The sequence below is a fragment of the Anolis carolinensis genome, unplaced genomic scaffold (genome assembly GCF_035594765.1).
Source record: "Anolis carolinensis isolate JA03-04 unplaced genomic scaffold, rAnoCar3.1.pri scaffold_15, whole genome shotgun sequence".
Classification (NCBI taxonomy): Eukaryota; Metazoa; Chordata; class Lepidosauria; order Squamata; family Dactyloidae; genus Anolis; species Anolis carolinensis.
In genome coordinates, this window is record NW_026943826.1 from 5,678,325 (window position 1) to 5,692,795 (window position 14,471).

Genomic DNA, 14,471 nt, shown 5'->3' on the forward strand with positions numbered 1-14,471 from the left:
TGAGATCACAAGGGCTTTGAATGAAGTTTTAATGACGGCTGAGGACACACAAACAATCCTAGCGGACATGTAGGCTGCAGCAGCAGCAGTTGGAAATAGTAACCTCTCAAGCCTTTCACTATTTATTTGTTAACATATATATTTGCTAACCTGTATTCTGTGTATGTTGATTTACCAGTATAACTGTATCTCTCTGGTGTGGGAGGGGTTATAGACATGTGATTGTACTGAGCATGTTCAGACTCAGGACTCCATTTTGTAGTCAGTTTGCATCATACCTCGGTGGAGGTGGATGCATGTCTGCGTTACACCTTGGTGGATGCATGTCTGCTTTACACCTTGGTGGAGGTGGATGCATGTCTGCTTTACACCTTGGTGAAGGTGGATGCATGTCTGCTTTACACCTCGGTGGAGGTGGATGCATGTCTGCTTTACACCTCGGTAGAGGTGGATGCATGTCTGCTTTACACCTCGGTGGAGGTGGATGCATGTCTGCTTTACACCTCGGTGGATGCATGTCTGCTTTACACCTCGGTGGAGGTGGATGCATGTCTGCTTTACATCTCGGTGGATGCATGTCTGCTTTACACCTCGGTGGATGCATGTCTGCTTTACACCTCGGTGGATGCATGTCTGCTTTACACCTCGGTGGATGCATGTCTGCTTTACACCTTGATGGAGGTGGATGCATGTCTGCTGTACTCCTTAGTGCAGGTGGATGTATGTCTGCTTTACATCTCATGGAGGTTGCTGTTTGGACTTCAGTAGCAACGTATGAATTGAGTATACTATACTTAAAGTGTGCATAGACCTGGTGTGTCATATACTTAAAGAGTATACCTAAAGACTACTGATTAAGAATGATACCCTATGTACAACACACAGAAAACAACATTCTATGTATAACTGAATTTTAATAAGAAATGTGCTTGTATGATGAATTAATACAAGATGTTTGTGAGTAAACAAGATATGTTATTTTTCAAAGAAGACCTTGTTTGTTTGTTTTTTTAATCTCTGAGTGCATATTTTAAACTAAGAGGTTTCAAGGGAGTGTATATCTTTAGGCCAACTGCGACTATAATTTCATCTTCAAAGAAACAACCATCCTCTGCTAACCAAATCTATTTTTGTACTGGCATGTCTTTGTCCTTGGCAGTTCAAAGACATGGTTCTTCAGACTAACAGATAAGTAACCTGTGTGCCATTACATGAATGCTTATGAATATCACTTGTTCAAAGGGTTGACTTCTAACAAGGTCATGCTTTTCTTGACTAGTGGTTTTCAAATGGTGGTCTCCACATGTTCATGGGGATTCACATTTGCCAAACAGATATGACATCATTTTTTCTTTTCAATAAGGTTATGATTGACATTTATTTTCAAAGAGATATGTGCAGAGACTGGATGCAATTTTTTTTCAAATAGCATCATCCCCACCCATGATCTAAAAGAAAGAAGGAATGGCTTTATTGTCAGAGCTGGAGATTGCATCATGCACTGTCTGCTGTCCACTATGCGAGTGTGTAAAGAGTTAACTGTGTATTGCATCAGACAGCAGAGGTGGTTATAAATAGCTCCCTGTGTTATCTGTTCTCTCCTCTCTGCTCTCTGCACTCTGTCTGTATATATTGTCTTAAGAGTTTTCCGTTTGTCAGTAAATCTTTTGTAGAAAGCCAAACAGGCTTAAGCCTCTTTATTGGTGCCAGTGATTCTTCGTTGATCTTCTGCTGCATGTGTGTTTATCCAAATTGCGCGCTCTGACATTTATAGCTGAGACTTCTGTGTCTTTTTTTATAGCAAACAAAGTCATGATAATTTTTGTCTTTTTCGCATTACCAAAATCAGAGTCTTTCTTTTCTGCAACAACTATCTGCATTAGACCAAAACTCTTATCAGCTGGTGGGGATTATGGGAATTGTAATCCAATGCATCTAAAGGATGAGAGTTTGAAGGCGGCTATTCTAGCGCCCAAATCATCACATGGTCAATTTGTCAATAAACCTAGAATATGCACCATCATCATTATCCCTTGCTAATATTTCAGACCATGCAGGGCAGGGCAGAGAGGGTAAGTCATGCATAGTTGCAGCAATCCTTTTTAAAGACATCACAGGCACATCGAAATCCCTCCTCAGAAACACAGAATTAGTACTTGGTGATCATCCAAAACCAAACCATGCCAAAGCCTTCATGGCAATCCTTAAGTTGAAAGACCAAACAGAGGATAAAGGGAGGGGAGGAATACAATACAACATACAACAGTAAACTAAGAGATTGTTCAACTGTGGGCCCAAACCTGCCACAATTTCTCCCCATTGACCATGCTGACTGTGGATTTTAGGAGCCAAAGAACAAAATATCTGGCTAACATCTGTGTCATGGGATCTGTCCAACTTAAAGCCATAAAAGGGCTTCAAATGAATATATCTCCTGTCCTCAAGATTCAGGGAAGACGGAAAGGGACATTTGCAAAAACAAATATGGATACCTACCAGTCTCTGTTGCTCCAGTAAGAGATCTGCTTCTTCTTTTTCCTTCTTGTACAGAATCTCCATTTCTTGAAGTCTGAAGAAAGAGGGAGAAGACAGGGATCATGATGGGGATAATAATAATAATAATAATAATATAAAACTTTATTTATATACCGCCCTATTTCCCGAATGGGACTCAGAGCGATTTACAGTCATAAAAGTAAACACAAACATTACATACACATTATTAAACAAAGTAATACAATTATAACAATAAATCACACAGATCAAGGGGACGGGAACCATAAAACCAATATATTAAAATGTATCATTTTAGGCTACGGAAATCTTGTGCAATAGAAATGGGACCCGTAATTAGGAAGAGTAGGAACAGATTAAGAATGCCACAGACAGTGAAACCTATACACAGAATAAAAGTGAAAATATGTCAATGGCCCTCCCTCCAATGACACTGCAGGTTATAGAGAGCGCCGTGTGTAAGAGCGCTGCCAATGTCCTCCACAAACACCATCCTGCCCACCACCCAAGGGAATGCTTTCCTATAGGGACACTTTCATCCTAGATTTCGTGTATTTCCTCCACCACAGACATTCCAGTTATAGAGCGCGCCATGAACATGTCAAAGAGCGCTGCCAATGTCCTCCACAAACACCATCCTGCCCACCACCCAAGGGAGTGCTTTCCTATAGGGACACTTTCATCCTAGATTTCGTGTATTTCCTCCACCACAGACATCCTAGTTATAGAGCGCGCCATGAACATGTCCAAGATCTCTGCCAATGTCCTCCACAAACACCATCCTGCCCACCACCCAAGGGAAAGCTTTCCTACAGAAACACTTTCATCCTAGATTTCGTGGATTTCCTCCACCACAGACATCCCAGTTATAGAGCGCGCCATGAACATGTCAAAGAGCGCTGCCAATGTCCTCCACAAACGGCCAGGCTTTGAAGCAGTGAGGCTATTCACTGAAATTCCAATTAGCCACAGCAACGCGTGGCAGGGCACAGCTAGTAATATATTAATATATAATACTAATATTATGCTATATTAATAATATAATATATTGTTTATACATACAGTAGAGTCTCACTTATCCAAGCCTCGCTTATCCAAGCCTCTGGATAATCCAAGCCATTTTTGTAGTCAATGTTTTCAATATATCGTGATATTTTGGTGATAAATTCGTAAATACAGTAATTACAACATAACATTACTGCCTATTGAACTACTTTTTCTGTCAAATTTGTTGTATAACATGTTTTGGTGCTTAATTCGTAAAATCATAACCTAATTTGATGTTTAATAGGCTTTTCCTTAATCCCTCCTTATTATCCAAGATATTCGCTTATCCAAGCTTCTGCCGGCCCGTTTAGCTTGGATAAGTGAGACTCTACTGTATATTGATAATAATATTATAATGTAATACAATATACTGTATAATGATAATACACTATTATAATTGTACATTATATATTACACTAGCTGCTTAGAACTGGATTTTATGAGGCCCCTTCTACACAGCTGGATAAAATGCACATTGAAGTGGATTATATGGCAGTGTGGAGTCAAGATAATCCAGGTCAAAGCAGATAATAAAACTGCCTATACAATACAAATTATCTGATTTTAACTGGATTATATGGCAGTGCAGACTCAAGGCCCTTCCACACAGCTATATAACTCATTTATAATCTTATATTATCTGCTTTGAACTGGATTATCTGGACTCCACTCTGCCATATAATCCACTTCAGTGTGCATTTTATACAGCTGTGTAGAAGGGGCCTCATATAATCCAGTTCTAAGCAGATAATATAAGATACTTTATTTCTCATACCACCATACTTCGCCATAGCAACGCGTGGCCGGATATAGCTAGTCTATATATATATATAAAAGAGTGATGGCATCACGGCAGCGGACAAAACAACAAAAGTAAACACCCCACAACCTCGAAAATTGACATCACAACCCCCCATCCACGCCTCTAGGTTGATACAACAAAAAGAAAACAAAAATAAAGTCCTAATTAGAGGGAGAGGAATCATTGTTTTTATCCAATTGCTGCCAGTTAGAAGGCTAAGCTCCGCCCACTTGGTCTCCTAGCAACCCATTCAGCCCAGGGGACCCTTTACCTTAATTACCACCAATTCCTCAATACTTTATTTCCCATACCACCATACTTCGCCACAGCAACCCGTGGCCGGGCACAGCTAGTATATAAAAAACGTTACCGTTTTTCCATTTCTTGCTTCATGTCAATCCCTTGTTTCTCCAGTAATTCCCTCTGGGCAAAAGTCCAGTCCACTGGCTCCGACGGAGTCTCCGCAGACGGAGTCTTCTCCCTTTCGGCCCGAGCTTGTTCAGGGTGGTTGAAACGGAAGACGTGGTTTTTGCCCATAATAATACGATTTCCTGGATGGGAAATAAAAAGGCAATGACAGAAGGGTTTGTAAGAACTCAGGAGAGCCTTCCCCTGCTTTTCAACTCTTTCCAGCAATGGGATCCAAAGCTGTGATTCTCACCTGAGCGTAGCTGAACTGGCTGCACCACCCTCTTGCCATTGACGTAGGTTTCTGATCGTTCGCACGGCTCCAGCGTAACGATAACTAGGAAAGGAAAGGGCCTTGTGTCAGTAAAGGAGAAAAGGAAGGAAATACATCAAGAGGTCTTTGGGGTATCAATGAGACTGTGGAATAATGTTGTAGAAAGAACCAGAGAGAAGTCTGCCATGGGAAGGTCAAGGGTAACCATGAACCACCCTGGGCCAGAGTGAAGAAGACATCATTCCACCATGTCTCCTATGTCAATATAATAATATATAATACTAATATTATGCTATACTAATAATATAATATATTGTTTATACATATATGGATAATATTATAATGTGATACAATATAATAATGACAATACACTATTGTAATTGTACATTATATATTACACTAGCTGCTTAGAACTGGATTTTGTGAGGCCCCTTCTACACGGCTGGATAAAATGCACATTGAAGTGGATTATATGGCAGTGTGGAGTCCAGATAATCCAGGTCAAAGCAGATAATATAAGATTATAAATGGGTTATATAGCTGTGTGGAAGGGCCTTGAGTCTACACTGCCATATAATCCAGTTCAAATAAGATAATCTGTATTTTATAGGCAGTGTGGAAGAGGCCGAAGTGAGGCCTAACTCTGCCTGTCCCCTCATTCATGAGAAGATGGAAGCTGTGAGCTGATACATTATTGCCATTAACAAAATCCAAACTTACTACAAATTTACTATGAACAAGACACTTGTTTTACTTACCCCTGTCCTCGTTTAAACCTTACCTTAGGAAATTACTAATTTTAACCTTTTTACTCTGTATTTGTCTAGGAGCGGGTTATTAGGCCGCAGGTCGGGATGTTTTGTATCCTTACATGGTTTTATTGTATGTATGCATAAGTGTGTACGCATTGTATGTTTTACATGTTTTGATATGGTCAAAAGTGACTAATCAATAAAGAATTGTTGTTGTTGCCTGTCCCCTGGGCTGAGTGGGTTGCTAGGAGACCAAGTGGGCGGAGCTTAGCCTTCTAACTGGCAGCAATTGGATAAAAACAATTATTCCTCTCCCTCTAATTAGGACTTTATTTTTCTTTTCTTTTTGTTGTATGAACGTAGAGGCATGGATGAGGGGTTGCGCTGCCAAGTTTAGTGTTTCTGGGATGTGTAGTTTTGTTGTTTTGTCCTAGGCCGAAATTTCATTACCCTTTTATATATATATAGATGTAATATTACTAACAACATTGCAATATAATGGTATAGTACAATACAGTAATAAATAATACTCATATTGTGCTATGCTAGGCTGGAGAGCAAGCCAGCTGCAACCAGCGGCAATGAATCACTCTGGCCAGGAGGTCATGAGTTCAAGGCCCGCTCGGAGCCTATGTTTGTCTTGTCTTTGTTCTATGTTAAAAGGCATTGAATGTTTGCCTATATGTGTAATGTGATCCGCCCTGAGTCCCCTTCGGGGTGAGAAGGGCGAGATATAAATGACGCAAATAAATAAAATAAATACCAGGAGAAAACTCAGTTGCTCAGAGGAAGACTCCCTATTCTGCAAGCAGAAGCTTTCTGGTCCAGTCCCCATTCTCTCCAATATAATTTTAAGGTCTCGAAGTGCTAACATGGGAAACAAACACTAAAGGGCAAAGAGGTCCTTGGTTTTATTGTTTTTTTGATCTTGTTTAATGTAGTGTATATTTTCTTTTATTGTGTTGTTTAATGTGCTATGATTTGTTGTTCTATTATATTTTGTTATATTGTATTGTTCTGGGCATGGTCCCATGTAAGCCGCCCCGAGTCCCCGTTGGGGAGATGGTGGCGGGGTATAAATAAAGTTTATTATTATTATTATTATTATTATTATTATTATTATTATTATTGAAGCAGGAAGCTCACCATTGCCATTATTGTTCCTCTCGCTCCGGAATATGCAGTGCTCTTCCTTAATGTGGGCCCCACTCAGCACGATGTCTTGACGCCGTTCTGCATCAGCCTGGCCTACCCTGCATTCAACAAAGAGCATTTCCAACATTTTAGAAACAAATATATGGGTTGCTTTGAATTTTCTCGCCTATATGGCCATGTTCTAGAAGCATTATCTCCTGATGTGTTGTCGAAGGCTTTCATGGCCAGAATCACAAGGTTGTTGTGTGTTTTCTGGGCTGTATGGCCATGTTCCGGAAGCATTCTCTCCTGACGTTTCACCCACATCTATGGCAGGCATCCTCAGAGGTTGTGAGGTCTGTTGGAAACACTCTCTCTCTCTCTCTCTCTCTCTCTCTCTCTCCCTCTCTCCTGTGTATGTGTGTGTGTGTGTGTGTGTGTGTGTGTATACACACACACACACACACACACACATACAGTAGAGTCTCACTTATCCAAGCCTCGCCTGGATTATCCAAGCCATTTTTGTAGTCAATGTTTTCAATATATTGTGATATTTAGGTGCTAAATTCGTAAATAAAGTACAGTAGAGTCTCACTTATCCAACGTAAACGGGCCGGCAGAAGCTTGGATAAGCGAATATCTTGGATAATAAGGAGGGATTAAGGAAAAGCCTGTTAAAAATCAAATTAGATTATGATTTTACAAATTATGCACCAAAACAACATGTTATACAACAAATTTGACAGAAAAAGTAGTTCAATGCACAGTAATGTTATGTTGTAATTACTGTATTTACAAATTTAGCACCAAAATATCACGATATATTGAAAACATTGACTACAAAAATGCCTTGGATTATCCAGAGGCTTGGACAAGTGAGGCTTGGATAAGTGAGACTCTACTGTATACTGTATGTGTATGTGAGATATATATATATATATATATATATACACACACACACACACACACACACACACACACACACATACACTAGCTGTGCCCGGCCACGCGTTGCTGTGTCTGAGTCTGGTGGTGTTGGTCAGTCTACATTAGGTTGTATTGATGCTGTGACCTCCACCCTTCTTTATACTCACATTAGTAGTAGTATTTGAAGTCTGTTACTTTCTTCAATTTTTGTGTTGATTGATAATTGCTTGAGATCCCTGTTGTCTTTGGTTTGTTGTTAGTTGTAATGTCTGATTCTGCTGAGTGCGGTTTATATTTTTATTGTGGTACAATAGTCTTTTTTTTTTGACTGTGTAGGTGTTTATTATTATTGTTGTTGTAGTGGTCATGAAGGTTGGATAAGTTAGATGCTACTGTATTGTTTTTTGGAGGCTCAGTGTAGCACTGACTGGCCTGTCAGCCTCAGTGCCTGGCTGTTTCTTGCCTGTGATGGTGTTGATTCTTATTGTTGTTGTTGTTGTCATTGTTATTATTGTAATTGTTTTTTGGAGGCCAAGTGTGAATGTAGGGATTTGGGAGGTGGATGAGTTGTGTTGTCAAATTTTGTATTTGTTATAGTCACAATGCGTTGTTGTGAGTTTTGTGGGTCCGGATTGTGGTTTTGTGGTGTGGTTGTGTTGTTACAACCGGGAGGGAAGGTTTTTGCGTTGTGTTGTCAAGTTTTATATTTCTGGGGCGTTTAGTTGTGTGCCACGTTTCGTATTTCTGGGGCGTTTAGTTGTGTTGTTATAGTCACGATGCGTTGTTGTGAGTTTTATGGGTCCGGATTGTGGTTTTGTGGTGTGGCTGTGTTGTTACAACTGGGAGACAAGGCTTTTGCATTGTGTTGCCAAGTTTTGTATTTCTGGGACGTTTAGTTGTGTTGTTATCGCATGATGCGTTGTTGTGAGTTTTGTGGGTCTGGATTGTGGTTTTGTGGTGTGGTTGTGTTGTTGTAACCTGGAGGCAAGCCTTTTTCATTGTGTTGCCAAATTTCGTATTTCTGGGATGTTTAGTTTTGTTGTTATAGTCACTGCGCAAACAACTTTATCATTTTATATATATATATATATATATATATATATATATCTATCTATCTATCTATCTATCTATCTATCTATCTGTGGAATAATGTCCAGGGTGGGAGAAAGAAAAATAAACCCCACTTGCCTAGTTTCCAACAGACCTCACAACCTCTGAAGATGCCTGCCATAGATGTGGACAAAACGTCAGGAGAAAATGCTTCTGGAAAATGGCCATACAGTCCGAAAAACTCACAGCAACCCTGTGATTCCATGAAAGACTTCGACAACACCACAAACATAGAATCTGCAATAAACTGGCTTCAGCACTGAGGGAGAAAACCACAGTTTGCAACTGTCAAGCTGGGAAAATGTATATACACACACACAAACACCATGCAGGGCAGAGCAGAGAAAAATCCTTTTTTAAAGACATCACGGGTGAGAAATCCTTGGGCACATCACTGCATTTGACTAGTAGCTATTGCTTGAGTATGTTTTAATGTATTATATGTTTTATGATTTTATGTTTATATGTTTTAAATGTATTTATGTGATTGTATTATATTGTGTATTTCTGGGCTTGGTTCCTATGTGAGCCGCCCCGAGTCTCTTCGAGGAGATGGGATGGGATATAAGAATAAAGTTGTTGTTATTATTATTTAAAACACAACAAGATGAGTCCACAGCAGACACTCTGCTGGCTGTTGTGTTGTTGTTGTTGTTGTTGTTATTTTATTATGACACAGCAAACATGATAGATATGCTGGATTTTGTTTCACAAAATCACAAGTTGAACACTTTCCAAGTGTCTAGGACTGTGTGATATTATTATTATTATTATTATTATTATTATTATTATTATTATTATTATTATTATTAGCTGTGCCCTGCCACGCGTTGCTGTGGCCAATTGGAATTGCACTGAATAGCCTCACTGCTTGAAAGCCTGGCCGTTTTCTACATAGGGTATCCTTGCCAGGCCAGGTTGAATGAGATGGAGTAGCCTCGTGGTTTCCAAAGTCTGGCTTTGAAGCTGCAAGGCTGTTCAGTGTTAATGAAGGTGGTTGATATATGTGTGGAATAACGTGCAGTGTGGTAGAAAGAACTGTTGTCTGGTTGAGGCAGGTGTTGCCATGGGTCTCCTTGATTAGCATTGAATAGTCCTGCAGCTTCAAGGTCTGCCTGGTTAGTACTTGGAAGAATCCTTTACTGGGACGTGTTAGCTGGGTGTGATTATTTAAGTTGTTTAGCATTGAGTGGTCTTGTAGCTTCCAAGCCTGGCTGCTTCCTGTGTGAGGGAATCCTTTGTTGGGAGGTGTTAGCTGGGCCTGGTTGTTTCCTGTGTGGAATTCCCCTGTGTTCTGAGTGTTGTTATTTATTTAGTGTCCTGATTTTAGAGATTATATTGTTGTGTATTGTTATTAGAGCACAGTAATTATACATTATATTGATAATGTTATATGATTTGTCTGGAACAAAATTATATGAGGCCCCTTCTACACAATTGTTTAAAATTCACACTGAAGTGGTGTTTTTGTGTGTGTGTGTGTTTTTGTTTTTTGCTGTGGCCTAGGAGGCAGCCTGGCTTTGAAGCTGCAAGGCTGTTTAGTGTCAATCAAGGTGGGTCACAAAGGAGTTTTGGGGTTTTTTTTGGCCCCATGGAGGTTAGGGATGTTTGGTTTGTTTGTAAGAACATAGAGATGTGGATGAGGAGTTGTGTTGTCAATTTTCTAGGTTGGGGGTCTTTAGTTTTGTTGTTTTGCCCGGTGGAGCAATGCCATTCTCCTTTTATATATATAGATCATCATCATCATCATCATCATCATCATCATCATCATCATCATCATCATCCCTCCTAGGGATCTTGATGTGCCCAAATCCTACAAAAACAAAAATGATCCTTTGGACCTAGAATTTATTTCTTATTAAAATATCGCATGTAGTGGAGCTAGTCCTCCTTCTTCTTCCCAGAAAACCCAGATATGAACTTCTTTCAAGAAATATAAAAAGTCAATTCAGACTGAGCATCCCTTATATCTTGGAGATGGCACTGCTACTCCAGAGCTTAGGACACAATGGAGCAACAATTCAAATTACAGCAATAGATATTCCATCTAAACATTGGGAAGAACTGGCTTGCTGTGAGTTTTCCAGACTGTATGGCCATGTTCCAGAAGCATATTCCAGCCCGGAAAACTCACAGCAACTCTATGATTCCAGCCATGAAAGCCTTCAACAACATATCAGGAAGAACATACTGATGGTGAGAGCTGTTTGACGGAGGAATCTGCAGTCTGAGAGTCTGACACAAAACTGCCATGACTTGACGTGGATGTTAAGAGTGACACTGTATCACTTCAGGCATCCTGACATGCACTAAGGCAGCCCACACCTTCCTTACCTGGTTATACCATCTTTGATGTAGTAAAGGAGGCACTCCGACATGAGGGGGTCTTCATTGAGGTTTACAAGATGAGGGGTCTGAAAAGAGAATTGTGATTTGTTTAAAGCAAACGATCTCTTCTCCCGGCATCACAAAGGGAACCAATGCATTCAGAGGCTCAAACACAGCTCCAAGTGTATCCTTTTCCTCCCAGGAAAAATTGCCTCTTGAATAAACAAACATTATTCCAGTACAGAATGAACCCAAATTCACAATATATCTAAGCAAAGAGACGGTACATCCCTCCACATGTTTTTGGACTTTAAATTCTTATCAATCTTATGCAGTAGCAGCTAGTAATGAAAGGACCAAGGCATTGACATCTCCAGCCCATCCCCTGTTCAGGTATCAGCCAGCACACCGATGCCTTAAATCAATAAATAGTTTTCTAAGATCCACAGAGATTCTCGCAGGAACACTTCAGCAAGCGAGAGTCCAAAAGTGGCAGGCTAAAACCCGGAACCTCAATCAGTGGCTGACGCCGGATGAGAGACTCCCTCCTGGGTAGACAGAAGACTGGGCAACTTGAGCAGATTGCGCTCTGGCATCACGAGATGCAGAGCCAACCTTAAGAAATGGGGCCACAAAGTGGAGTCCACGACATGCAAGTGTGGAAAAAAGCAAGCCACAGACCACCTATTACAATGTAGTCTGAGCCCTGCCATATGAACTATGGAGGGCCTTCTTACAGCAACACCAGAGGCACTCCAAGTGGCCAGCTACTGGTCAAAGGACATTAATGATAATAATAATAATAATAATAATAATAATAATAATAATAATAATAATAATAAACAACGTTATTTGTATTCCACCCTATCTCCCTGAGGGGACTCAGGGCGGATTCCAACATACAATGGCAAACATTTAAACATTCATTTAGTATAATGGCAAGTTGTTGTTGTGTTTTTTTTAAAATAAACAATTTTTTGTTTTCAAATATATTACAACTTGTACCCTTGGTTTATTTATTTATTTATTTATTTGCAACATTTCTACCCTGCCCTTCTCACCCGAGGGGACTCAGGGCGGCTTACAACAACCGGCAAAATTCAATGCCAAACCGATCAATAAAACAGCAACACATTTAAAACCATTAACAACTATTCATAAAATACAACACATAAAATACATTAGTCAGCTAAAACATATAGTTACTTAAAACCACTTTTCCACGGAACCATTGCACATAAACCTAAGTTCAGACCATGTAAATATATTGCTTATTCATTAAATGCTTGCGCACAAAGCATTCTGACATGATAAATAATGCAGAGATTAAAGATATGGGAGCTGCAGTATAGCAACATGTGGAAAGACATACAGTCCCTACACCTGATCAATTTCATCAGTCAGATATTACATTCAAAAGTTTGATCGTGATCGGCAACTAGGAGCACTGTGGGTAAAATCAGGCCATTTTTTCATTTTGAGTAAATATGTCAACATCGCAGGCTTCCAAAACCTACAAAAGGAAAATCTAGAGTTCTAAAGAGGTAACTATCTACATGTAGGAAACACGCTCAATAAAGCCTAGAGCTACGACAATCGCTAAACCAACCTTCTTTGGTGAAAAGACACCACTGGAATCGGCAAACAAGTCACAGGGCCTTGGAGTGAAAATCTAGCCAATGGAATGATGGCAGGAATAGATGAGAGGAAAAGCAAAGCATCAGAATAAAAACAAAAGGAAGTTGGAGTCGATACTCATGCCAGGAGCTCTAGATTGTGAACTATGGCTTCAATAGGTCAGACCAGCAAATTGTGAATTGGGGAAGAGAAGAGAAAGCTAGAAGAACTGCAAGGAGAATTACAGTAGAGTTCCGGTTAACCGACACTCCGTATTATCCAACGTCCCAGGCCCCTTGGGAGGCGCTCATGCACGTTGCTAGGTAGCTTGCTATCTACCTAGCAACGCGCACAGGCACCTCCCAAGAGGCAGGGCGGCGAGCAGAGAAGTGCCCGTGTGCGTTGCTAGGTAGATAGCAAGCTACCTAGCAACGCGCACGGGTGCTTCGCTAAGCCGAGTGTTCGCTGCTCTGCCCTTTGGGAGGCGCCTGTGGGCATTGCTAGGTAGATAGCAAGCTACCTAGCAACACGCACGGGTGCTTCCTAAGGGGCGGAGCAGTGCGCACTCAGCTTAGGAGGCACCCCTGAGCGTTGTTAGGTAGCTTGTTATCTACCTAGCAACGTGCACAGGGCACTTCCTTCAACCGGCTTGCTGGATAATAGGGCCTCCCTACTATCCGTCAGATCCAGTTATTCGACATTCGGCCCGCCCATTTATGTCGAATAACCGGAACTCTACTGTAAAGCAATTAAATAAGCGAAAGGATGATCAGAGGCTGCAAATGTGAGCACCTCTGAAAGCAAACCCAAGACTATTTCAACCACTAAACTAAGCCTTTTTGGTGAAAATGCCCCAGTGGCATCAGTAAATATATCATTAAGCCTTGCAGTGAAAATCTAGCCAAGGGAATGGCAGTGAGTATAGGCACAAGGAAAAGAAGAAAATAATAATAGATAAAAGTAAAGTATCCCCTCCTAATGAATACAGTGTCAGAAAGGATTTTCTACCTTCTGTCCGACACTAACCCTGCAGTTACTCATAAGGTGGCCCTTTTTGCCCTGTCCGCCCAGAAAATCTGGGCAAAACTGATCTCCGATGTCGCGGGTGACTGTGCCGGGGATGCTTTTAACTAATAGTGGTTTTTTATATCCAAGGTGTTCCCTGCTTGGGTTTTAATAATGCTGTACTTACTTGGTTTTATCTTGTTTTTAATAATGTTGGTGCTAATCCATGAAATATGTAGTATTTGAAGGGTATATCCTGACATTGATATTTGCAGCATTTTAATGTTTTCATGATTTATATAGGGTTTTAATGGCATGTTTTATATTGTATTTGATGGTCTGACTTTTGTGTATTTGTTTGTTTGGCTTGCATGCAAAAAACCTATGGTCTAAGCCAGGGGTCCTCAAACTTTTTAAGTGGAGGGCCGATTCACAGTCCCCCAGACTGTTGGGGGGCTGGACTATGATGAAATAGTACAAAATTAGGATTGTTGTTGTTGTGTGCCTTCAAGTCATTTCAGACTTAGGTCAACCCTAAATCTAAAGTTTA

At 40.5% G+C, this 14,471-nt stretch overlaps 1 protein-coding gene across 11 annotated transcripts in view; it reads right to left on the bottom strand.

Annotated features, from left to right (window-relative positions):
* Positions 1-14,471, bottom strand: part of kif1b (kinesin family member 1B) — a 172,125-nt gene that overhangs the window by 78,623 nt on the left and 79,031 nt on the right. For all 11 annotated transcript variants that reach the window (XM_062966022.1, XM_062966017.1, XM_062966021.1 and 8 more), the window contains 5 exons: positions 11,306-11,385; positions 6,944-7,050; positions 5,025-5,108; positions 4,734-4,914; positions 2,497-2,569 (listed from right to left, as the gene is read on the bottom strand). In XM_062966022.1, the coding sequence (XP_062822092.1) occupies positions 2,497-2,569; positions 4,734-4,914; positions 5,025-5,108; positions 6,944-7,050; positions 11,306-11,385 (525 nt within the window). The remainder of the gene's footprint in view (positions 1-2,496; positions 2,570-4,733; positions 4,915-5,024; positions 5,109-6,943; positions 7,051-11,305; positions 11,386-14,471) is intronic.